At 39.2% G+C, this 26,844-nt stretch overlaps 1 protein-coding gene across 5 annotated transcripts in view; it reads right to left on the bottom strand.

Annotated features, from left to right (window-relative positions):
• The window catches only part of scaper (S-phase cyclin A-associated protein in the ER), a 123,630-nt gene that overhangs the window by 39,931 nt on the left and 56,855 nt on the right, over window positions 1–26,844 (bottom strand). For all 5 annotated transcript variants that reach the window (XM_049474616.1, XM_007246515.4, XM_049474617.1 and 2 more), the window contains one exon: window positions 14,048–14,163. In XM_049474616.1, the coding sequence (XP_049330573.1) occupies window positions 14,048–14,163 (116 nt within the window). The remainder of the gene's footprint in view (window positions 1–14,047; window positions 14,164–26,844) is intronic.

Genomic DNA, 26,844 nt, shown 5'->3' with positions numbered 1-26,844 from the left:
AATAGGGCTTTGCACCTCCGGTGCAGGCTTCGCCTGCGCCTTCGGTGCTCGGGCCCTAAATATGTAAAAAAAAAAAAAACTTGCTGCAACTGGTAGAAGCACCAAATAGTTGAGGTAATTTTGTACCATTTTCGCTGCAAATTCGTGACCGCACTAAGACCCAAAATTTGACTTGATAACTATAGAGTACTTAACCTGCTTTTCAACTAAAACAACCAATTAGCTTGCTGATTATGTCACAATCAAAGAAATGTACAGGTGCTTCTATGTGGTTATCTGTGTAAGCCCAGTAGCTGTAACAAATGTAGATTACCTTTTTTGTGCGTTATTGAGCCAATCTCTACAAAACGATAAATTATTTGCCATTTAAAGAGATGAAATTCTGGAATACTATGACTGGAAAAAACTGCCAGACAACCATACAAAGATAACAAACAAAGACACAAAGAACTTCGGTCTCAGTCACCAACAGCATTAACGCATGCGTACTGGCAAAAATATGCTTAAAATCTCATTTGACTGCTCACCTTCATGTTGTATGCCCACAAAGCAGATATGTATCTGATCTAGGATTACATACAAAAGTGACTAAATCAAAATAATTATATATAAAAAAAAATCTGAAATCTATATATCTGAAAGATATCTTTTTAAGTAAGTCAGTTAAAGATTAGTTGGGTCTAGATTATTTTTTATAAACAAATCTGAATGACCAGATAAATCTGAAGAGGGTTCTACCACAAAAAAAAACTATCAAAAAAAAAAAATGTAAGAAGAGACGTTTCAATGCGTATACACCACATGGAACCTAAGAGGGTTAAATCCCAATCAGGAAGTTCCACAAGAGCGTCAGGTCCACCTCAAACACAGCGCTGTGCAGCAGAGCATGGCAACATCGTATACATTACTAGGTGTGGTGCTACTCAGATACTGACTGGGGCTCCAAGACACCTCACACTGACCCCCTTCCTCAAGCAGCCTCCACTCAACACCTTGCCCTGCTGCTGTTACAGTAATGTGAACTTTTCTTGGCCATCCATCAGCTGCTGACCCTCCAGGACAGTTGTAGCTGTCACTGTCTTGTTTGAATGAGATCGTCACACTCCTGTCAGCAGCAGGCAGTCATAACTGGCTGCTTTTTCAGCCTGCTCTCTGCTAATTGAGAGTGATTAGCATGACACCCAACACCGGGACCATGTCATGGAGTCTCGGGCCCCCACTGCCCGACGATGACAGCCTGCGTCAAAGATTTTGAGGGGCAATTTGGTAAAGTGCCATTGTGCCCCTTCTCGTGTTACACGGGTATTATGCGGCGGTGACCAGTGTGTGCCAGGTTGTTTCTGGAGACAGCATTCCTGAACGAGAGCGGCCCCGAGATTCCCCCTCTGAGTAGTGCTCGGACAGTCCTGGCCGGCCTCAGGACGGTGCGGGTCGCTCAGTGGCCCTGCAGCCACCAGACTGTGGCAGACAACAGGCGCATTGTTAATCTGGCCATAATGAAGCCTTATCTTGTAGACATAGGATTAAGTTCCAGAGGTAGCCTACACTGACAGAGCAGCATAGAGTATAATAGAGGAAGGAGAGGGAGGGATTGGGGTGTGTGTGTGTGTGTGAGAGAGAAAGAGAGAGAGAGAGATGCAGAGAGAACATCTTGTATAGGGTAGGAATAAGTTGAGGGATTGAAGAGGGAGTGAGCTTGCGATGGAGTGAGGGAAAGAAAGAGATAGAGCTTTGGAAAAGCACGAAAAATGCAAAAAAAAAGTACGAGCAAGTATTAAACAGACAAAAGTTGGGCTTGTGGGGAAAAAAAAAGAAAAAAACAAATTCTTATGTAGAAATACAAAAAAAAAAAGATGAAATAGACAAAAAAAAGACTGATTTCATAGAGTTAAACAGATGAGAGAGAGAGATATAGATAAGGAGGAAGGGACAAAAGGATACAGCACTGAGAGATAAGAGACAGTGATCGAGATGCAGATAATAAGCACTGTAATCTCCTCACCTACTCCTAACCAGCTTAACCTCAGATACCGATCAGACCTGACTGCTGATTAGGCCACCACCCAAACACTGAAGGATTGCTTAAGGTAGGGTTAGCCACTCCCACAAACACACCTCTGGCATCGCGCTTCTCAGCGTGGGTGGCCGGTTAGCTGGTCACTGAGCTGACCTCCGGGTTCAATTAAAGCCCTTTATCCCAATATGAAACCCATGGGGTATCCCAAAGGCAGATGGATGAGATTTGGAAAATTTGAATTTCTCAAAGACAACCAGTCTTTTTTTTTTTTACACTGTACATCTGCACAAGATGAAGGTGTATATCTTTCACCTCTAAATGGCCTTTTTTTCAATGCAGGAGTGAATCATTCTGATCCCAGAGGTTTACACCCTCCACCGATAACTACATAATAATTTTTTGGAAAGGCTTAATTATGGACAGATCTGCTGATCCCTCTATATGTTGAATCTTTCCAGCCCTGAAAACGGCATTGACGATGTTTGTAGAAGTGTTAGCTCTTTTTGCCACCTTCATACCACACAGAAAATATGAAACATAGTCTGTGTTGCTTAAGCAAAAATAAAAAAACAGCAGTTTTCAATGTCACATTTAGTTAGTATTCTCTGTTTTGCCAGCTCACTAATTTTTGACTACAGCAACTTTTACATACTGTATTGTGCAAATGTTTTAGGCACCCGTGGGAATTTTAGTAAAGAATAAGTGGCTTATCTATGAAGTAAGTGTTTATTAGCTCAGTAAAACACTAGCATTACAATAAATACAAACAGCAGATTTACAAAAAGCAGTGCTTTTACAGCACTGTTTTCCTTAACACATCTCCTAATCTCTCCTCATCTGAGTTTAATAGAGTTATTTCTAGTTCTCATCTGCATATCAACACCTGGTTTGGTAAATTGGTAAATGTGGTAAATCAGGTGAGCTGCTGCTGGAACTGAACATATACACATGCTGGCTGAGGGCATCCAGGAGAAATCTGGAACTACACTTTGTTCTTCAGCTTGGCTCACAGGATATAACATAAAAATGAGAATTCCATGTTGCGTTTTACTGTATGAATGTTTATTTGCATCTGTTCAAATCGTATGTGGTGCTTTTTTCAGGTAAAAATACTCATATTGCTGAGATAAATGGATCAGTGTAATTTGCTTTGGTGCCTTAAACCTTTGCACAGTGCTGTATATGTAATTATTACAGGACGCTGGGAACTTTATGGTTCTGATTTAGCAACACAGCAAATAAAAAAAAACCTAACCAATCTAACAGTCCACGCCATATTGTATGTTGTGTGGCCTTGTCAATTTGCCAATGCAGTGGAGAAAAGACCAAACGTTACTATACTATACAGTTGTGGTCAAAAGTTTACATACACTTGTAAAAAAACATAATGTTATGGCTGTCTTGAGTTTTCAATAAGTTCTACAACTCTTATTTTTCTGTGATAGAGTGATCGGAACACATACATGTTTGTCACAAAAAACAGTCATAAAATTTGGTTCTTTCATAAATTTATTATGGGTCTGCTGAAAATGTCACCAAATCTGCTGGGTCAAAAATATACATACAGCAACATTAGTATTTGGTTACATGTCCCTTGGCCATTTTCACGGCAACTAGGCGCTTTTGTTAGCCATCCACAAGCTCCTGGCAAGCTTCAGGTCGAATGTTTGACCACTCTTCTTGACAGAATTGGTGCAGTTCAGCTAAATGTGATGGTTTTCTTGCATGAAGCCGTTTCTTTAGCACTGTCCACATGTTCTCAATGGGGTTTAAGTCAGGACTTTGGGAAGGCCATTCTAAAACCTTAATTCTAGCCTTGTTTAGCCATTCCTTTACCACTTTTGATGTGTGTTTTGGGTCATTGTCTTGTTGGAACACCCAACTGCGCCCAAGACCCAACCTTCGGGCTGATGGTTTTAAGTTTTCCTGCAGAATTTGGAGGTAATCCTCCTTCTTCATTATCCCATTTACTTTCTGCAAAGAACCAGTTCCACTGGCAGCAAAACATCCCCAGAGCATAATACTACCACCACCATGCTTGACAGTAGGCATGGTGTTCCTGGGATTAAAGGCCTCACCTTTTCTCCTCCAAACATATTGCTGGGTGTTGTGGCCAAACAGCTCAATTTTTGTTTCGTCTGACCAGAGAACTTTCCTCCAGAAGGTTTTATCTTTGTCCATGTGATCAGCAGCAAACTTCAGCCGAGTCTTAAGGTGCCTTTTCTGGAGCAAGGGATTCTTTCTTGCACGGCAGCCTCTCAGTCCATGGCGATGTAAAACACGCTTGACTGTGGAGACTGACACCTGTGTTCCATCAGCTTCCAAATCCTTGCAGACCTGCTTCTTGGTGATTCTTGGTTGACTCTTGACCATCCTGACCAATCTCCTCTCGGCAGCATGTGATAGCTTGCGTTTTCTTCCTGATCGTGGCAGTGACACAACTGTTCCATGCACTTTATACTTGCGTATAATTGTCTGCACAGTTGCTCTTGGGACCTGTAGCTGCTTTGAAATGGCTCCAAGTGACTTCCCTGACTTGTTCAAGTCAATAATTCGCTTTTTCAGATCCACACTGAGTTCCTTTGACTTTCCCATTGTAGCTTTTGTAGCTGAGTCTAATCACTGGGTCAAATGAGCCCTATTTAAATGGGCTCATGAGAAGTCAACAGCTGTAGTCAATCAGAATCACTTACAAGAAGTGAAGAGGCCATGACATGAAGCTAATTTGATTGACACAACTCGCTACATCACCAAAATTGACAAATTTTGTTGCTGTATGTATATTTTTGACCCAGCAGATTTGGTGACATTTTCAGCAGACCCATAATAAATTTATGAAAGAACCAAATTTTATGACTGTTTTTTGTGACAAACATGTATGTGTTCCGATCACTCTATCACAGAAAAATAAGAGTTGTAGAACTTATTGAAAACTCAAGACAGCCATAACATTATGTTTTTTTACAAGTGTATGTAAACTTTTGACCACAACTGTACATTAGGAAACATGCTTATCAACAAAAGCATGATGCACTGGTATTTGCACCGAATCTGCACTGACTATAAGCCAATAAGTGCTTTATTGAAGCCTGTTGTGATTGGTTGCAAAAATGCTTAACAAATGTTCCCTCCAGATCCAAGTGGATAGGACAACTCCCTCCTTTGTAAGGAGAAAGCATGCCAGGTATATTTCAGGGCGGCGAAAAACGGAGATCTCAATGGGGTGGATAACCAAGCAGCAACAGGAGGCATAGATCCATTTCTGCACCTCCTTGTAACTGGGTTATCAACCAGGAAACAGCCTGACCCGGGCCGCAAGCTCACATTTCCCAATCTCTCAATATAATCTCTCCCTTTCTCCTATATGTCCACTCGGGCCTGACGTGCGCGTAACACGGAAATCTGAACGACTACTCAGCCTGGCTTCAATACCTGCCTTTGGAAAGGAAGTGGAAGGGGAAAAAAAGGGCCTTGAGGGAAAGAAAAAGAAGCTGGAGCCAAAAGGAAAAGGTGAAGAGCAGAAATCCTGTGCCTAGCGCTTGTCAAACAATCCTTTCTTTCACTGCAATCCAAATGACATTTAATTTGATTCTGCCGTTGATCTTTTCCGATATCGCCTGCGCGTCCAAGACATCCATTCCGCCCGACGTTCCGCAGAAAGGCCGGGTATAAGCCGGGGCATAAGTCCCAGGCGCGCTGTCACGCACCGCGCAGCGAACACTCATGCGTACCCATACACACGCGCGCGGCATAATGGCATCCTGAAATGAAACCACTTGGAGAGCGCTGGCTAGAAGCTTTCACTGAGTACATTTAGTCATCGTGTGACACGGAGGTGAGGTGACAGGCAGACCCACTAGCAGCACACCGAAATCGAGACAGCGTGGGACGCTGGGACACGGAGCCGGACACACTTAGGGCAGGCGCAAAGCGCTCTCCATTTCCGAGCCTTTTTACTGACCAGTGGCTTTGGGGTTTCGAGTGTCTGCACTCCTTTTTGAACGAGCGATCTGCTTCTAAACAACATTTGTGAAATTCATTCAGAAGTGACCCTCTCCATCACAAGCTTGTGTGTGTGGCAGGGGTTCCCTGTGACTGAAACGACAACACACTCCATCCTTTGGAGAGAAGAGGGTGTGTGTGTGTGTGTTTGTGCTGACAGGAGCCTGGTCCTCAGTACTGCTGTAATTGATTAGAACACAGCTGTACACACAGTTCAAGTGCCATCTTCAGATAACTCCTCTCTCTGAGTCAGCTGCATGGAGTAAATACAACTGATGCACTCACAATCTCTCCCATTCTCTCCTCTCTCATTTCCCTTCTCCTCTTCACTGACCCCTACTGGGAGACAGGAGGATGTGTTTCCCTGCCCACTACAGACACGGCCACGACTACACACCTGGAAGCACCTCTTCACTTCAAGGGGAGACTGCAAAAAGAAAGAGGGAATTTGAGGGGAAAAAGACACTTCACAGTTTAGTCTGTGCAATCTGCTGTCCTGTCTCTGGGGATCAAACACTCCATCTGGCTGGCCACAGAGTTAAGCTTATCACTGTACTGCTCAAATACACACGATTAATCTTAGGGTATCAGTGTACAAAGGGTAGAGATGTATATAAATAAAATAAAAAATATTATTATTTATTTATTTATTCTTTTAATTTAATCAGTGACATACTCTGAAACCAATTATGAGCTTACTTTCGATCCACAGAAAAAACACATACATAACCAGATTCAAAATCTTTATATATGTATACATATTTTAATTATTATTTAAAGTTCTCTAAGAAATTGTTCCATATAGAACCAAAGGAAAAGGATGCTTTGAGTGTTAGAATGGTTCTATGCCCTTATTAAGGGGTTCTTCATATGTAAAATAAGTGATTAATACTTTTTTATTTAATCAAATAAAAATAATACAAAAAAAAGAGGCACATACAGACTACGAGTAAGAAACAGGGTACGCTTTGACTAACATAAGTATAGATATTTTATTTATCATCCCAAACCACCACTTAAATCAAAAAGAATCTCAAGATTTTTAAATGTAATGTTGATGGTGGTATTGGCCGTAGTAAATCTGGAAAAAAAGAAAAGAAAAACCTTTTCATATAAAAAAAAATTGTCAGATTAATAACTTGCATTACAATGGTTTGGGATTAAATATACAGTAAAACAATATGCCAACCCCAACTGTATACTAATTACCAACACTAAACTGATTTTTGAGAATTAATTTTGAATTATAAATACAAATGATTATGCTTAAATGTCCAAGATACATATTCAGAACCATACTGTTTCTGAATGTGGTCACGATGGACAATATTACTCCAGAATACAATGTGATACAGAAAGGGAAGAGGTACTTGTGTGGAACAACTGTTTTAAAAAATGCAGATAACTATGCAAGTGCAGCGGCAACAACGGTATCTAGAAAACAGATCTCCCCTTTTTATAAGATGCAAAAGTAAAGAATGGAAATGTGAAACCACTAACAGTACACAAGAGATGTACAGGATTGGCCATTAATTAACTATTATTTATGTTATTCTCTAATGAACATGTCCAACTGATGGTTCTTTAAAACATATAGGAAAATAATAATTACTGTCAGTAGATAAAGAATCTCGTATCAGTACTATACACAGCAAAAGTGCTCTGAAATTAAAAAGTAGTTCAAATATCTATCATGTCACATTTTTAGATAAGTAATATTATAGATTTAACAGTTTTTTTTTGTTTTATACAAGTTGTAATTGAAAGTATTTTATCTACTAAAAGTGCCTTTGATTTAATTTATTTTATTTTTTTATTTTATTTTTTTTATTTAAGAAATAAGAGACTTTTCAAAATAAATAATGACAGATTATTTGCCAAAGGAATAAGACACATACTTTTTTTTGCAAATAAAATAATTTTGATAAGTTAAATAATCTTAGAACAATGTAAAAAATTGCATTCACAAAGATTTATGAGAATTTTCCTTGCCAAAATATTTTTTGCAGGGAAGATTCTTTTTTAGATGTTTCTTTTTTTCATCAATCAGTATGTTTTAGAATCAAGATTTAAGTTTGGTAGAAAAATCCCTACAAAAAATATATCAGTAAAGCTTTCCTAACAAGTACATCCTTGCGGTAGGCCGTGTTGGAGTGACTGCTTCACACACACTTTTATCCCCTCCTCGTACAGTTTAACAGTAAGCCTACAGGTTAACGTTCTGGTTGTTGTGCACACTTCCCAGCCCATTCAGTACCCCGGTTACTCATGCAAACGTAACGACCTTCCTGCTCCAGACATCCGACCCCCCATTTCCTCCCCGGCTGCCCAACCCTTCAAGCGAAGCCCTCCACTCTGAGCCACAGTGTAGCGAAGGGACATTAACGGAGCCTCACGCTGGAATTAGCCCATTAATGTAATGCTAACAAGATGGAATCCTCCTCCCTGGGGCGTAATATTCCACCAGCATCTCCGCAGTTGTTCTTTTTTGTAAATCACTCAGCTTATCTGAAAGGAGGCGATCGATACGCCAGCATTACAGTAAACAGATAAACTAGCGCTGCTTTAGGGGGCGAGCATCTCTGTTGAGTTCCATTACGGGGGAAAGAGATGAGAGAAGATGATTACTGCATGCGCACTTATGTCATGCCCTGTTCTCATACTAGATGTTGTAACACGGATTTCACAACAGCAAATTCAAAAAAGTTGCGACAGTATGAAAAATGCAACTCTTACATTTACTTTTTAATTACCATTTAATTGAACAGTACAAATATGTGATCCAAAACATGATATTTAGTACAAAATTACTTTCCAAAAAGTCCTTGATCAGCAAACATAGGCATATAATCTCCACTTTGCCTCAAAACTGTGTAGAAAATTAAGGTAACAGGTTTCCTCGAAGAAAGACAGTTAGATAATTTGCATTTCTCTCTTCACAGTGCATAAATTGTTAAAAGATTTAAGGAATTCAGGGCTCTGAGGTATCTGGAATGGACCATCATTAAGTGGAAATGTGTATTTTGTCAGATAAATCAGTATTCTAGATCTTTTTTTGCAATAAATTGACACTGTGTGTTCTGAAAAATTTAATAAAAAAGGACCATCCAGAGTCAGACTGTTATTAACAACAAGTCCAAAAGCCAGGATGTGTTACAGTGTGGTGTTGTCCCTATATTTTACATTCTGTAATGGCAGCATTAATGCAGAAAAGTACATTGAGATCAACAAAATCTGCCTTTAAGGTAACACCTTTTCCACGTACATAAACCTGCACACATTACAATTACAGAATTCTGAAACAAAAAATGTGACAATGGTTATCCAAACTCTCTGGAATGTGAAACTAATAAAAGAGTATTTCTTACATTCTCTTACTATTAGTAATTTCTTACTATTATTTGCATTTTTCATATTGTCCTATACTTTTTTGTTTTTTCAAAAAACAGTTCGACTTCCATAAGAAAGCACTAGCTCACCAAGGGTTAAATAAACAAAACAAAACCTGACACACTAACAATGACACTGCCATGATGTGTCACTTTCTCTACGGCAGTGACCGTCCAGGCTGGCCTAACGGCACCAAGGCTGTTTGGGTTTACAGCTTCCAGGACCCTGGTGCAGGTCTTTGGGGAGCTGAGGAGACGTAGAGGATTAATGCAAGTCTGCAGAGGTTATCAGAGGTTCAGCACCCTGTTGCCTCAGGGTGTGTGTGTGTGCGGGTGTGTGTGTGAGAGAGAGAGAGAGAGAGAGAAAGAGGGAGAGAGACAGACGGACAGAGTGTGTGAATAAAGGAGGTGGCGGGGGAGGCCCAGTGATCCCTCAGACAGTCATCCTGTCCTAATCTCTGCTCTGCCACACGTACAGGAAACAGCAGTGGCGAGAGAGCCATTGACTGGCCTTCTGGCTGGACCTGGTCATTTTCAACAGGCTGCCCACCTCGTCCACACACCGTTCATCTTGTGCCAGCCGTTTGGATAAAGTGAACAAGGCAAGGAAAAGAACATGACAGATCTGGAACTGCCCACTAAATTCTGAAGGCTACTATCTTCCATACAGAACACTTTAATGGCACTCTGTCTGAGAGAGCCTGTACTAATCTCACTGCTCAGGTTCCTATTTGTACAGTTTATCTGAAAAGTCAGATTCCTTGCTTCCTTAGAATTTGCTACAACCATAAATTAGAAAAAGTGGGGTCAGTGGTAAAAATACTGTATCCCTAAATTTACTTTGGATACTTAATTGCAGACAGAATAAACCCAAAATATTTTATTTTTGCCTGGTCAACTTCTTTCCAATTCCTAAAGGATAGCACTGGTGTGAAATGAACTTTGGGTGTACTAAACGTGATAAAAAGTACTTACCTTTGTTGAATAGCCCAACTTAAGTCACAATTAGTCAACCATCAAGCACGAAATGAATAGGTAGGATACTTAAGTAGACTGCAAATTTAATTCCTTGAATATGCAAGAATTTCATCTGTTGCTGAAAATATCTGGTTGCTGTTGATATTATAATGCAAATAACCAACTCAAATTGCTCAAAAAGTTTTACTATTCATGCTCGACGATTGACTTATTGTGACTTAAATTTAAGAGAGAATTACCTACACTATGGAATGTAAATAGAGGCTTTTAATAAACTTCTTGTGCAGTTTTAAAGTTCTAAAGGCCTCGTTTTAAATGTCAGAGCTCTCCGGATTCTACCAATGAAGAATATAGCTTCTTTGAGCCTGAATAACTGTAGAAAAAGTGATTTTTCTGCAGGGGAAAATATGCCCTATTTGACTCATTCTACAGCCTGATTGGACAAAGTGCACAGAATACTGGATCTCAGAAAATTGCAGGAGAACGGAGGTAAAGATAAGTACTTTTTATCAGATTTGAATACACCCAAAGTCCATTTTACACCGGAGTGTCTTCTTTAATACAGATTCAATCCTGCATTTCAGGCCTACAACACATCCAATGTTGTCATTGCATTTTGCTGATAGCCATCTGGATGGTCCTTTTTGTCTTTGGACCAAACAGCTTCCATTTCTACCAAAAAATATAGCCAAAGAAATGTCTGCCAAAGAAATATCTATCTATCACAATGGTTCTTGATGCAATGCTGTCTGAAAGTTGGAAATGACTTGTGTCCATCTCAGGCTCCCACCATTGCCTTTTACACACTGAAATTCTATTTAATGATATTATGCACTGTAGAAATTCCTTCCAGTCTTTCTTTTTTCCTTCTGAATTCTATCTATCTCCTCAACCATTTAGCTTTTTGTGGATGCTGTTTTAGTACAAAATCAGGATTACTGATTTAGCTGTTGAACCTTTTTCACACATTTCATTTTTGGAATGTGTGACAGGCCTGAAATGCAGGAACAGATGAATATTAACAAGTGTATTGAAGTTTACCAGATAAAATCTGACATATTTTGGTTTCATACAGTCTTCAAAGAAATAAAAGTCAAAATAAATGTAAGCAACACTTCCATTTTTGCGCTGGAATTTACCATACTGTCATAGCTTTTTTCTGATTTAGGGTTGTATTGGGAACACCTTCACCTTTTGATTTCATTCAGGCTTTTCTGCAGCCTTCGTTTTCACACTCAGGAGAGGCCGACTCTTCAACAAGCCAAGACAGGGAAGTGATTCACTGGTGGAAAGAGGTGAGGACGAGGACATTCTTTAATCCTTGCAGGAGGGCCACTTCAGCGTTTGATTGCAACAGAGCAGAATGACAGAAGAGCCTCCGAGATCTGGCCTCCTCCTGGCATGTCAAGTGGCTCTCTCAAAGCAAGAGGGAGAGAACAGAATGGCGGAAGCGTTTCATCGGCCAAGTCTGCACTGATACCGACACACGCGCACACACATAAAAGCTGGTGCACAAATGGCGCACAAGCATATACACACATAAACAGCAGTTAATCAAGCCCAAGCCAGTTCGACCCTCTGCAGAAACTTCCCTCAAGTTCATAAAAATCCATTACAATCCTAAACTTCCTCTCAGATTTTCGGAAATTAATGACTGATTAAGGGAGAGCTTGTGAGAGAGGGTGAGAGATTGAGAGAGAGAAAGAGAGGGGGAAAGAAAAAACAAAAATCAATAAACACTTGATGGCCTGTAAAAGCATTATAAATATAAGTAGCATTCCTCCATTAGGGGAGATTTGGAAAAAAAAAACAAATGCTAATGAGGGAGAGAGAGGCCATTCTAGTCCATTAAGGGCTCTCTCTGGTGGAAATAACCCTCTCTGTGAGGTTATCTAGTGGCCAGCCCCACAAACTCCACAGCCACTACTCAAACCCCACTCCCATTTCCCACTGACGCACTGGATAAATGTGCCTTTTGTAGAGCAGCAAAGCAACTGAGAAATGGATGACTTAAATGCAGCCCTCTGTTATGTTCTAAACAAGGAGCATTCTTATTCATTATACATTTCTACGTATTTATGGAAACGAGGGGTACAGGAAAGTGAGGAACTGGCTGAACAGTCGAGATGCAGTTACTCTGAAAGATTATGGAGGAATATAACTCCCCATTACAGACTGAGAGAGAGGAGAGAGGGTTTCTCCAGGTCATGAAGTTAAATGTCAGGGATTCAATGTGTAAAATCCACCTCTATTTAAATGTTTGTAATGTAAATACTGTTCATAAAATAAATTAAAAGACCATTAAAATAACTTAAGTATATTATGTTTTATGTTAATACAGGTCATGCTCACAGGTTGTAGGGATGACTACCCTGTAAAGCAGCAAAAATCGCTGTAAAATGTTTATGGGTATATAAATTTACTATTCCTTTAACATTTCTGATCAAAATTCAGCACAGTTTAAACCCTATTTAGCCAAAATGGCAATGAACTGTCTGATTCCAATTCTGGCTAGACGATAGACAGTGTTGTTCCTGCAGAAAATGCTAGTGTGCTGCAGTCTGTGCAGATCTTGGAAAGAGATTTTGGTTTCTACTGAGAAAAAAAATCTTTCCAAAGTGCCCAAGTAACAACCTTAGTCGGGTGAGGAGGAGTCTTTGCTTAATGAATGGATGAAAAACTGTAAAACTGTGGGAATTAAGCATTAGTAATGGTTTGATATGGTGTTCCTGAATGGTTTTGATTTTATCACAAGGGGTTGTTTTGGTGTTGCTGTGGCATATGAATGACTATTACACAAAAACTGCAAATAGGTCAGGTTGAAAAAGCATAAAACTACATTATTGGGTTTATGATTGTGTCAAGGTGCTAGAGTTATTGGCTAAAAGTTTATGGACAGACTTCTATCCATTCTAACTGGAGTGTTTTTGTGTTCAGAAGCTGAACTGTTAAAACACAGCTAAACTAAAAGTAAATTATTTTGATATCCTAAAAACTGTAAAAGTAACAGCTTAAAAAAACAGTGGAATATTAAAATATATATAAAAAAAAAAACTTGATATCTCACTGGTATAATGCTAACTTTCATATATATGTAATTTTCTGTGTTATATTAGCAAGAACCTAATGATGCTTTAAAATTATGATATAATAATAACTGCATGTAGCATAATTTACTTTGTATTATGAGTGTTTTCAATTTAGAGCTTCTGCTGCAGAAAAACAAAAATGCATGTGCTCAAAAAAAAATCCTAATCAAACCATTTTAAAATAAATTGGTTGATAAATAGACAAATTCATTACTATAGAGACAAATCACAGTCAGATTAGATACAACAGTGCATTTATAGGTTCAAAGTGTATAAGTTGAACACATTTCCAAAAATGTTTTTTCTGAAACTTACCTTCCCCCCCAAAAAAAAATCCCATATATGTCTTTAATTTTGACAAATTAAAAAATATATTTTTGTGGTAATATTGGCACAGATATTATGTCAACTTGAAGATAAACAGAGAGCAGGAGTAAGAGCATCAGCATCTGCATCCACTGATACAAAAAGTGTGATGTATTATCAACAGGTGAGGGTTTGCTGTACTAAAATCATAGCAAGTGTTCAGAGTTTAGAGAGATTTTTCCAGCTTTGGGAGAGCTGGTACTCACTTCAGCGGAATGCGTGGGACAGCTGTAGGACTGGAGGCCGCGGTAACTACCTGTAGAATCTGTTCCAGGGCAGACAGACCCCCTCCTACCTGAAAAGCTACTTGATCCGCATTATTCTGAGGAGAGAGGAGAAAGAGAGAGAAGGAGAGTCAGTCATGAACATGCATGCCAAGGCAAACGAGTGGAGGTATCACATTGCTCTCAGTGTGGAGGGATCCACTCTTACCCTTCCCACCTCCCCCCGTTTCCAGAGGGGGACCGAGAGTGAAATCTGAAACAAAGTGATCCCCAAAGAATTCCTGCTAAATCTCAAAAGTGCACAACCCTACTCGGCCCCCCCACAGCCACCAAACCTCAACGCGGGACAACAAATACACAGACCTGCACACAAAGCAGGGGTGGTCCGGCCAGACAAACAAGGGGTTAGGGAATACAAGGGCATGGGCCGAGGAGGAAAAAAAAGAACAGTACATGAAAAATAACTAGAACAACACAAATAGAAAATCATAATAAAGTTCATACACACACATGATGTAACGCAGAGATTAGCTGAAAAAGTAAAAAGACCGTCTTTTTCAAATGCAGCTTTCAGTCGTTGCTTATCATAGATAACGGTCATAAAACTTTTAAGAGGGGGTCAACCAAACTGTGTCTGAAACTCATATGGTGCGGCTGAGTGTCCTTGACTAAAAGAGGACATAAACCAGTCATTTAACTGACGTGCTTTTCAAATCAAACTGTTTACAGACGTGACATTTTTACTTGCATCATAAAATTCCTTCAAGTTCAAAGTGGGACCCCTTTAAGTGAGTCATGCGTTTTAAGACAAAGATCCCCAGATCTACTTGGCTTTAAGTCGAGGAAGGAAGTATCTCAGAGGCGGGCCATGGCTCTGACCCAGCGCTGTCCCAACATATCCTAACCCTACTATAAAAAAAAAAAGAAAATCCTACGGCTCACAAAAAAAAAGCATCATTCTGAAAAGAGAAAGACAAACTCTATATTTATTTATCTGACCCATCTTTGACCTATGTGTAAACCCCCTGTGTGTTTAAAGTGTACGTTCCACTTCCAGAGTTGTAAAACATTAAGAAAACTTGAACTGAATAACTTTACAGAATAAATAAATACATAACACAAAGAAAAATGAAGAGGTTTGCTTAAGTGAGTGATGACACACATCAACAACTCCTGAGGGGAGAGTGACGGGCCCCAACGTTCAGTGAGAGCAGAGGAGAAATCTCCCACTTCTTAATGAGGTCAGAGTTTCCTACGGTGTGTGACAGCGCTCAAAGCCAGGCACTTCACGCTGTTTTTGTTCAACGGACGGCAGGGCTGCCAACAAGCCTGAACATATTGAGCGTTGAACAGTGGAAGCGCTTTGCAAAATTACACATAAGCTCCTCTTCTGTCAATCACGGGCGCCGCCAAAGAGTAATTCCTGAAGATCCGGTGGCAAAAGAAGGCTGAACCCTGGCAGGGTTAAGAGATTGGAACAAGCGCATTGTCAGGTAGACCAAAGGTAGTGCAAGCTGAACGGCGGAGAGGATTAAAAAAGAGAGAGAGAGAAAGAGAGAGAGGGAGAGAGACAGAGAAAGCTCTGGCCTGTAGGCCGGCAGGCAGACTCCCCACACTGCTCTCTGCCCCTCAATGCCTTATCAATAGAACTAAGAGACGTGAGGCAAGCTTAGAAAGTGCTTAACTCTCACAGCCCTGCCAGGATCAGCAGGCCGAAGGGGAGGGAGGGTCAGTCCTCCTCTGGTGGCCCGTTTAAGCATTAGAGGCTGGAGGGGGGGAGGGGGTTGAGGGGTGTAAGGTGGGGCCAGAGATCAGATCAGAGGGATGTGTGTCATACATGCTCACACCTGGCTTACTGACAGATACCTGCTCTAACCACAATATTAAAAACCCACAGGAGATTTTACACTGGCAAAATGCAGAGACACTGCTGTCAGGCCCCGCATCTCTAAATTACTAACTTTGAACTTCTACATTTTTAGTTTAACATCTGTAATTGTTTTTAATTTTACTGAAATATTACTGAAATTCAATTTTACTTATTAAAAAAAAGAATGAGTAATTTTATTTTTTGACCAAAACATAGCTGAGGTGCTATCAACTAATAAAATACAAAAGTAATAATTAAGCAGTTTAAAAGCATAAAACCAATAAAAATAAATAATCATAATACAATTCTATTATTATAACATTATAAAATAAGTATCTAAAACTATCTAAAAAGTGAAGATAGTTCAGATAATTCTCAACTAATAAAAAATAAATAAAAATAGTATTAAAAAGGAGAAATTATTCATAAATAAATAAATAAATAAATAAATAAAAATTTAGACACTTTTTAAAAAGTGACTAAATAGTTTGGAAGGAATTCAACTAATAACAATAAGTAATAAATAATTAAGTTAGAGCTGAGAAATATATTTAAGTTATAAAATAAAAAAATATAGAAAATATTTAATGAGAAAATTATCTCAACTAATAAAATGGAAAAGAAAAATATTTAAGAAAATATTTTTAACTATGAAGTCAAAAAAATTGTTGATAACTTATTAAAAAAACTGACCAAATAAAAAATGAAAAACTAAGCAATAAATAACAAAACGGGCATGTTATACAAGCTAAATATCTCATTTCATGCCATATTTATAAAAATGTCAGATTCTGACAGCTCCTGATAAATTCTAATTACTGCAGAACACAAAAGGGACAAAAGACCTGCATTTCATTACATCACCCAAAGCACATTCCAGATACTGCACAGCAGAGCTGATCTGAGGCCTCATGCTATATAAGCCATATACTGTTCATTCAACTCCATTGTTACCAAATGTTGCTTTTATACACTGCCACAGGGACTTCCTCTAGAAATTCTCTTACAACATCTGGCTTTGATGGAAATGTATTTCTTTTTTTATCTTTTTTTTTTTTTTAAAGCCACATCACCAAACATCTAGAGTGTGTTTATTTGCAGCTGGCGTGCTGCAGAGTTGGTCTGAGAAGCAGGAATGAGGTGTTAACATGATTTTTTTGTCCAAACAAAGAAACAGCTTGTTTCAATGCTGCGGAATTTCATTTTCTCACAACGTAGACAAGACCATTTCCACCCAGCAGCTACACCTTTCACTGTGACACACAATATCACTGAGCTGGGAGCAGCACCAAACTCTTCCTGATGCTGAACAGCTGAACACTTTTGGGGGAGAGTGCAATCTGTTACATGAGCAAACACACACCCACAGGTTCAGTGTCTTCCTGATTTGTTCTAGGGGAGTGGGATGGGGGTTACAGATGGCTGTAGCATCCTCAGGGAATAACAACCTATTTTTATATATATATTTAACAAAACTGATGCCAAAATATTCCACAATTACATTATTAACTTCTCATACACTATATCAATATAACCTCTAAAATTTTGCTGACCTCGATAACGCCCATAATATTTACTTAAACCTTATTTACTTTAGAAGCCCACTAACCAGAATGTCCATTAAAACAGTGGTTCCACTTTATTTAAGTCTTTTTATTTATTTAGGATTTTTAAACATACTGTTTAAATTCTAATGTTTTAATAATTGAAACTTAATGTTTTATTCACTTTTACATAGCAATTATCATGATATATTATCATTATATCAGTAACATAAAATGCTTTAAAATAGCACTTTCTTGGACTAAAGGTCGCTCAAGCTATTTGGTTATCATGACAGGTCTAGTTTCAAAAATCAGTAGCACCACAGGTCTCTGATAAGTAGAGGTGAACAATATCACAATACATTTTGTTATTGTGATACACTATATACTTTTCTGACTATACTGTGAATATAATGTTTTTGTGTTTAAGAACTTCTTAAGAGCTTTTATTACCGTATTTTTCGTACTATAAGGTGCACCGTATTATAAGGAGCACTATCAATAAATGTCTTTTTGCTGGTCTATTTTTTATTATTATTTATTTTTATTTCCATTTTTTTTTTCCATTTTCTCCCCAATGGCCAATTACCCAACCCACTTATTAGGACTCCCCCCATCACTAGAAATGTCCCAACACACCAGGAGGGTGAAGACTGCTGCTGCAGCATTCCCGAGTAGCCAGCGCGCTTGGAGGAAAGCACAGCGGCTCGGTTCCGGTACATCAGCTCACAGACGCCCTGTGCTGCAGACATCACCATAAGAGCGATGTGGGGAGAGAGCGCCATCTACCCACCCGGAGGGAGCAGGGCCAAATTTGCTCCCTCTGAGCGCCGGCAGCTCATAGTGGCAGCGCTTTAGACCGCTGGACCACTCGGCGCCTGCTGGTCTATTTTTATATGCAAGGTGAACTGGATTACAAGGCGCATTTTAGGAGACACTATAAGGAACTTCTAATTCAGCAGGTCTCGTCGCTGGGTGGGGGTGGGGGAGAGTTAACTCAGTTAAAGCTAAGCTATATAAACAAAACTAATAAAAAACAGGCTTTCTTTTAAAGTCAAACAAGAGTTGGATGTTAATAAAATATACAGATTTCCCTCCTAAAAACTGTTTATTTGGGTGAGTAAAGCGCTTCTGTTTATTTACAGTAAGCTTAGATTCCCAAATTTGTCCAGCACTAAAGCTGGAGCATTAGCATTAGCGGCTAACCGCTAGTGGATTAGCAGCAGGCTACAGGCCGATAATACTCACCTCCGAACGGCGAAAGAGCTACAGGGTTAGCAGCTATTGCTAATACTGCTCCAGCCCCGGTGCTGAAGGACCAAACTGAAACTCCTGAATAATGCTGCACTTTAGCGGAGTGGCTTTACCGCTCCTTACAACCTGACTGCTAAAATTTATACAATAAGGCTCACCGGTTTAAAAGGCGCACTCAAGATTATTGGGAAAATTTAAGTATTTTAAGTGCGCCTTATAGTGGGAAAAATACAGTAGGCGTTTTATGAATATGCAGCAACTAGTGCATTTGGTCTGCATGTCAAAACATCTGGATGAACATTGTGTAAAATAAAAATGTCTTTAAATATTGTAATATAATATTTGACCATATTGCTTAGCTCTAGTTGGAAGTATCTTGTAAATTCAACAGATGGTAAAACCATTTAATATAATTTAAGATAAGCACAGAATAGTATATAAAAATCCAATATTCAGGCTTAACTCAGGTCATCAAACTGTACAATGACATAAAAAGCACAGCTGGAGGGAAATATGAGCAAATCTCACGCATTGAGCTGTAAACAGGGCTCGTGAGTGATGTACAGAGCTATGATCCCCCTCAGTGTATGCAGTGAAGAAGTGCTGTCTGATCTAGCTCAGACTCACCCTTCCCTGCCAGACAGTTCAATGACAGAATAATAGGATGAGAGGCTCTGTTTCTCAAACAGAGGCCTCGGACAAAAGACCTGAAGACAGATGAGAGGGCAAAAGGAAAGGGGAGGGTGGTGGAGGGACGGGAGAGAGGAACCTGAATTATACCGCCTAGAAACCTTATCCAATTATTATCCTGGGTGTCCACTTTAGCCCAGGCTAATCAGAGGGCCAGGCAGCTGCTTGTTGCCCTGGTCAAGACAGAGGTGCCGGGGTCTAAACGGCAGGGTGGGACCGAGGCATCACACTAATTTGGCTCCGTAAAGCAGGAGGGAGGGGAGAATTCCCAAAACGTTGCATCCCCCTCCGTGTAACAACAGATGGAGAACAACTGGCTGAAAGTTCATTGATGGAGAGGTCCACCAAGGCTGCATCTCCGGCCCATCCGTCTTTGAGCGAGCGATAAACAAGAACTTTATTTTACAGAGAGCGCTACAAATGAATGAGAGAACAGGCGCGCACACACACACATACACAGGCAACATTTCATCCTCAAACAGAAATATTGAAATACACAAGAAACGTAAACAAAGGTCCCCTTTAGTGCAGAGGCCTACTCTGGAACCAGAGAGAAAGGGAACAAGTTGTAAACCACAACAAGAGCTCTGAAATCAACAGAGTAAAAGTTTGTATGTTTACAGGGCTTAATGGCATGGAGTTAAGTATACAGAACAGAATGATTTGTGACAGTTCATTTCAAATGAGAAACAGTACGGAGCTGGGTTTATGTAACAGAAAGGACCACCATTCATTAGTGACAAACGAGGCACAAAATCAAAGGGACCACAGCAACCACATGATAGTGTTCCCCTCGCAGAGAAAATCTCAAAGCAACTTGTACTGTTTGTACTTTCCTGTTAGATTCTGTTACAGGTTGCAAACTCTAACCACAGGACATATAAAGACTTTATGCATCGTGCCACAATATAAACGGGCAAACTAAATACGGCACACAGAAAGTGTTAACCTTTGACTAGGCTTGTCAGGAGATTTATTTTCCTGGACAATATATTGTCCTAGAAAAAAATGCAACAAATGGACTGGAAGTTCATTCCCTGATATATAATAAAAAAATATTCAGTTATGTTGCTTTTAAAGAGCAAGGAAAATACACTGAAAAAAAATGTTTAAAAATCAAAATAAATGAAACAAATGTTTTTTTTTTTTGTTTTTTTTAAGACCCTAACCCTAGCACCTAGATTTAAAATTCTGTAACTGATACGTTAAAAAAGAGAAGGCGTCCACAGGCATTTCTATCAATCATGACTTTCTTGTTGGTAAAATGCTTATCTTCGGATTCAAACACACACCTGAGGGGAAACAAGAATCCACTACACACCTACATGCACAACACCAGCCAAGTGGAACAAAAGAATTAGCCTGGAATTATGGTTGGAAAATTACCTTACTGACAGCACACAGTGAAAGAATGTCATAACTGTGTCCACTGGCTTTTTCAAGGCCTAATCCCTCTCGGATCTGCCTGCCATTCAGGCCGGAAAGAGAGAGACCTCCTACCCAGCATATGCAGCTGACTCATATTCACATATCAAGCTTTTGCTTGCTGTTCCTGTTAGGGTACAAATATTGCAGTAATCATATATAATGTAATAATGCCAAACTCTAAAACTTATGGAACTTTTTTAGAAGATGATTTGCCTCCTAGTGGGCATTAGAGAGAACTTCATCTGAGACAACTTGCTTAATAAGACAAATCAGCACCGACCATAACAATGGCACTTGGCCGTGTCGGAAATCTATCAGCAACAGTCTTTACTTTCAAAGGCTTTCACACTTTATTTGACATGAAGTGCTGTAGCATGCGCACCCTTAAATTCCACTGAGGTTTTCCGATTCGGTCAACTTCAGATCAGGCCCTTTCTATTCGTAGGTCATCTATCATTGGCTTTGAGGAGCAAGGCATAGCGAGGCCCCCCTGGCGCCCCTTTCCCCAGGTCGGGGCCTCTTGATCAGGTACACTGAGCCACCAGTTGGCCACCAAGGGGAGCCAGGCCCTGACAGCTGGCAAATGAAAATGTAAATAGTGGCTGCACTCTGCAGCCCAGCGCCTCCACTGTGTTCCTGACAGTCCCCGAAGTGTCATAAACGCAGTTCGTCTCCACTGGCCCTTTATTTGAAAGCAGTGACAAACAATCGTTGGCAGAATGTAAATTCGTGAGCTCATTCTGTAAAGGTAAGGGGTGGAACACCGAAAAGAATATGAACCTCTCTAGAACAGTCTTAGAACAACATCACCCAGCCATCCCTTAAAATAATCCTCTTCGATCAGTCACTTTTCCGCGAGACGAAAAGAAACCTGGGTTGACACAAAATAAACCATTAGCGGCCTCAGAGGGAGAGGCGGACAGGGGTCGGAGACCACAGCCGAGCTGAGGCAGTGCTGCTGGGGGTGGGGTGTATGGGGGTGTGGGAGAAGTGGGGGAAGGAGGGCAACGCGAGGGTTGTTCAAGGAATTAGGAGCGAAAGTGGAGACTGAATCAGATATGGTGACTGAGAAAAAAACAAATCTGTAGGTGAGTCCATGACATGAGAGATGCTTGTTAGGTCAAATAATCTAAACGCTGCTGACTTAAAGCGAGCCGGAGCGTGGGGGTGGAGGGCAGACGTCCATGCCGTCGGAGACGAATATTTATTTGACTTTGTCCAGGGATTAGAGGAGGAAGTGCCTGAGCAGGCTGGTTCACACATAAAGTCCAGCCCAGCCTGGGTCTGGGCAGCACGCTGGCTCAGCTGACGCTGGAGGAATCCACACTTTGACGGACAACTCAAATGAAGTCCAGATATTGTGCTCGGAGACTCCTATCCCCCACTAGAGAACCAAAGAAAAACTTGAAGAACTGACATTTCCACAAGCACTTCACTATTCCGCTGACTTAGGAAAACAGCAACAGAGGAGTCTTCAAAGGCAGGTCTCGGTGGAAAACTCCAGAACCAGTCGGTATGGGAGAGACCACAAGGCCTCTGGGAAAGTATGAGAGAAAACATTTGTGCTCAAGAGGGCATCTGAAAAGCTTCGGACAAAATGCTGGTGAACATGAAGTTGTGTGAAAAAAAGAATATATTTCAATCTATTTTTATCTATTCTTTAATACATTTCACGGACATCTGACCTTCACTTAGGCCTGCAACGATTTCTGTTAGAATTATATATTATTTTGACAATATTATTGTCATTTTCAGCTCATTAAATGTCACTGATATGTTAAAATCTATTAGATCAAAAAACAATAAACTTTTATTCATTATGAATGATCCGAAATTAGATTTTTTTAAATAACCTAAATGAATAGAACTAATAAAAAAAACTTTGATAAAAAAGTTGATAATGTTTGATAATGGACTCTCAGTTCAATAAAAAATAAAACATACAACCACAATTGGTAATACAGCGGACAGCAAAAATTATTAAATTATGTAAAAATTTTGCATCTCACGAATATCATATCAGGCCTTTTTAAACTTTAACAGTGTTGAGAGATGTAGTGTAAATATATTTATTAGGATTATATTTTTCTTGTGATTAAAAAAAGAGGGGGTGCCATCACATTTAATACCAATTAAAACTAACTAAATTGATGAACTAATTTGATTCCAGTGCACCACATCAGCTACAGATGATTAAAACACGGCTGAAAAGAGAGGCATCTTATTTAAACTGTAGGCATTAAGCTTTGTTTGCTTTTGATTTTGGAAGATTATATATTATCACCTTTCGCCTGCCTTTTGGATGTTTACACCATAAATATATATTTTTTAAATAATTTTAGTCATTTTAAAAAATAGTACAGGTAGACCCTAATTAGGTTTCTAGTCTACTCTTTTCTGGTGTTCGCTCCTGAGTTTTGGTTTCAGCCTGTAACTGTAACAGTAAGACTATAAACAATGGGGATTTGGGGATATAGCGACATCTCTGGTGAGAATGTGTGATTGCACAGAGCATGTGAAAATACAATGCTGGCTGAAACTGTATGATTTAAAAATATATACACATAGAGAGCAAGTACATCCAACAAACCTACCCGACCGCTCTGTTTCTGGAATTAATATATTAGATGTTGATGTTAAAGTCGTGCCAAGACACAATACTATTATTTAGAATTGGTATTGCCTCCCAACTCAGCACAATATGGACCAAAGATTGTCAGTTTGAATCTCGGGTCATGCTGCTGAAAGTGCACAATTGTTCAATTTTATAATAGCCTTATACTTATGTTTCTTTTTTTTTTAATTATCTGCAATTTTGACAAATTTAGAAGTGAATTTTAATACCATAATTTTATAAAATCAAAAGTAATTGAGAAAGGAGTACTTCGGGTCACTAGGACACAAGATCAAATTGGACAGTTTAGCGATACAAGGTTAAGTATTTCAGAAATACAGATCTGGAAAAAATTGAGACCTCTTCAGTTTCTGAATCAGTTTCTCTGATTTTGCTCTTTATAGGTTTATGTTTGAGTAAAACGAACATTGTTGTTTTATTCTATAAACTGCAGACATTTCTCCCAAATTCCAAAGAAAAATATTGTAATTTAGAGCATTTATTTGCAGAAAGTGAGAAATGGCTGAAATTACAAAAAAGATGCAGAGCTTTCAGACCTCTAATAATGCAAAACAAAAACAAGTGCAGATTCATAAAGTTGTAAGAGTTCAGAAATTAAACTTTGGTGGAAAAACCCTGTTTTTTTTTATCATAGTTTTCATGCATCTTGGCATGTTCTCCCCCACCAGTCTTACACACTGCTTTCGGATAACTTTACGCCACTCCTGATGCAAAAATTAAAGCAGTTCAGTTTAGTTTGATGGCTTGGGATCTTCCTCTTGATTATATTCCAGAGGTTTTACAATTTGGTAAAATCAAAGAAACTCAAAGAAGAAAATCAATTTTAAGTGGTCTCTTATTTTTTTCCAGAGCTTTATATCATTTTTCTATTCTGTATAGTTTTAAATAAATATGTATAAATATGTTATCTTAGTTATGCTGCATGAAAATATCCAACACCATGGCTAGATCCAAAGAGCTCTCTGGGGCCTTCAGAAGGAAACCGTTTGTACGTAAGAGTCTGGGACGATGGGGAAACACTGTCTGCAAATAATTTACAAATGAAACAAGTACCAACATGGCGAGGTTGGATCATCCCAGCAACTATACTGTAAAAGTGATTAATCTCACATGCTACTTTACATTCTATATTACACTACATATACAAATGTATAGAGATGGGATATCTAAAGATATATATTTACAGAGAAGGCACTCATTGCCAAGTGGGGCCTCTACTCTAGTCCTCTGGTTTAGAATGGCTTTCAACCACCTCCACCACCACTGCACCCAACCACCAACCACACACCAACATGAACACAAACACCCTCCCATTAGCTCTGCTTTACCAGGCAGTGCTGCCAGTTGCCCCTCCTGCTCCTCTCCCTGGAGAAATCCCTTCATCCATTAACATCCAGTATCCCCTCCCACCAGCTAGTGCAGGGACACCATCAACAGCCCATCCTCCCGCCCACACACCCACCCATGCACACACACACACGTCTGTTTGATAAGTGTATTACAGCATGCCACTTGAAAGCATTGTTTATTTCCCTCTTCATAATTAAGTGACAGATGCCACCCATCCATCCATCTGATTATTGATCAACACAGTCACAGGAAACACAAATTTCAGGCTTTAGCTGATGAAAGGACAATATGAAGTAATGCCTTTCGCAAATATTACACATTAATGCACGTGAAGCATGGAAAAATACTCTTGTTGCTGACAAGCAATTTAGGCAGTGCTTTAATAAAAACACACATCAACAGAAACAGCAGAGGAACAGCAAAAGAACAGCAGAAAACTGCACACAGTTCCAATTCCACTCCTGAACACTTAAAAATGAAAAACTCAAATCAGGATTTTTAAGGTAGTTTGTAGCACAAGGCAAGGTGCCACTGGCACCTTACATCCCACATCCCACACAGAGCCAAAGAACACATCTACAAACGCTTCTCCATCTTTATTCATTTCAGGCATTCGGATTAAATTTACGTTGACAAAACCAACATGTTATTGTACAAAGCCGCAATATACACCAGCAGGCTCGAGAGGCCAGGCAAACACTGGAAATGTTTGGCCGCCTAATGAACGGGTAGCTCCTCGATTAATAACATCTGCCGCAATGAAAACGCGCAACTAATCTGGCCCTCGTTACCAAATAACCGAGGGCAAAGAGTTGGGGAGGGAACGCGATACTCCACGCAGACTGTGAGACAGGGAGAACTCCAGCCAAAGCCATGTGGTTCAGGGGAGTCTGCACACAGAGCAGCCAGGAGGCTTATCTCCCCCTTAAATCCTTACATTCACACACAGACAGACACAGGCACAGACACACACAGACACACACACACACACACACACACGGGTATAATAACCCTACGGCACTGAGGCACACTAGTTGAATTGTCACAGAGATGTACATCCCACATTATTATAAAAACATAAAGCTGGATGGACTTTACTCAGATCAGATACACAGCTATTCACTATAGAAGAGTAATTTATTAATATATTTATTCATATCTGCCTGAAGAAAAAACAAAAAACACATAAGAACACAATAAGTCAATTAAGATTATATGATCAATAATTGGTCATTTTAATGAATGAGAGATATGGCATTTTTAAATTTGATACAAGCTGCTTGAGTTGCTCATTTGTTTCAGTGTTTAAGTTTAAGTTTATGTTGCTTCAATGAAGCAGACCGCAAAGGGCAAAGTCACATGACTACACACAAAGTAGAATCACATTGTAATAATAATAATAATAATAATAATAATAATAATAGTTATAACAAATAACCAACATAAGTTGAAGTTGGGATGATTTGAATTGAATAGGCAAGATTATGAGGATCTGAATGTCAGTGCAAAATTATTTTTGATGGGTTGCCCCATCCTTCAACAGACTTTAGAATATTTTATACATGCAGATTAAATTACATTTAAATGTATTACAGTTATAATCTTACACAGTTAACAATCAGTTGCGTAAAAATATATAAAAAAAATAAATATGCAGATTGAATCATTCACTAACAACGATACATGATTAAAGATATATTTTCTTTAACCAACCTTCAGCTACTATATGTATTAAATGCAATTGAATTCCAAATTAAATAGTAGTATGAAATAATAGTAGAAGCTTTAAAAATAAAAATAAACATTTTTTACCGCATCCATTAAATGTCAACCCAAAACCTTTGAGTTTTAACAGGTGAAAACGGCATTTTGTTAAATAATGAGCATTTGGTACATGGAACCGATGAATCCTGAATCTGGGAGTTGTTTTTTTTAAATAAATGTCAAAATATTATAATGAATGGACCAAGAGAAATGCTCCAAAAACACATGAAATCTTTTTATTTTT

This window comes from Astyanax mexicanus, chromosome 2, assembly GCF_023375975.1.
Source record: "Astyanax mexicanus isolate ESR-SI-001 chromosome 2, AstMex3_surface, whole genome shotgun sequence".
Classification (NCBI taxonomy): Eukaryota; Metazoa; Chordata; class Actinopteri; order Characiformes; family Acestrorhamphidae; genus Astyanax; species Astyanax mexicanus.
Note: the sequence above shows the minus strand (reverse complement) of the source record. Positions and strands in the feature narration are given on the sequence as shown.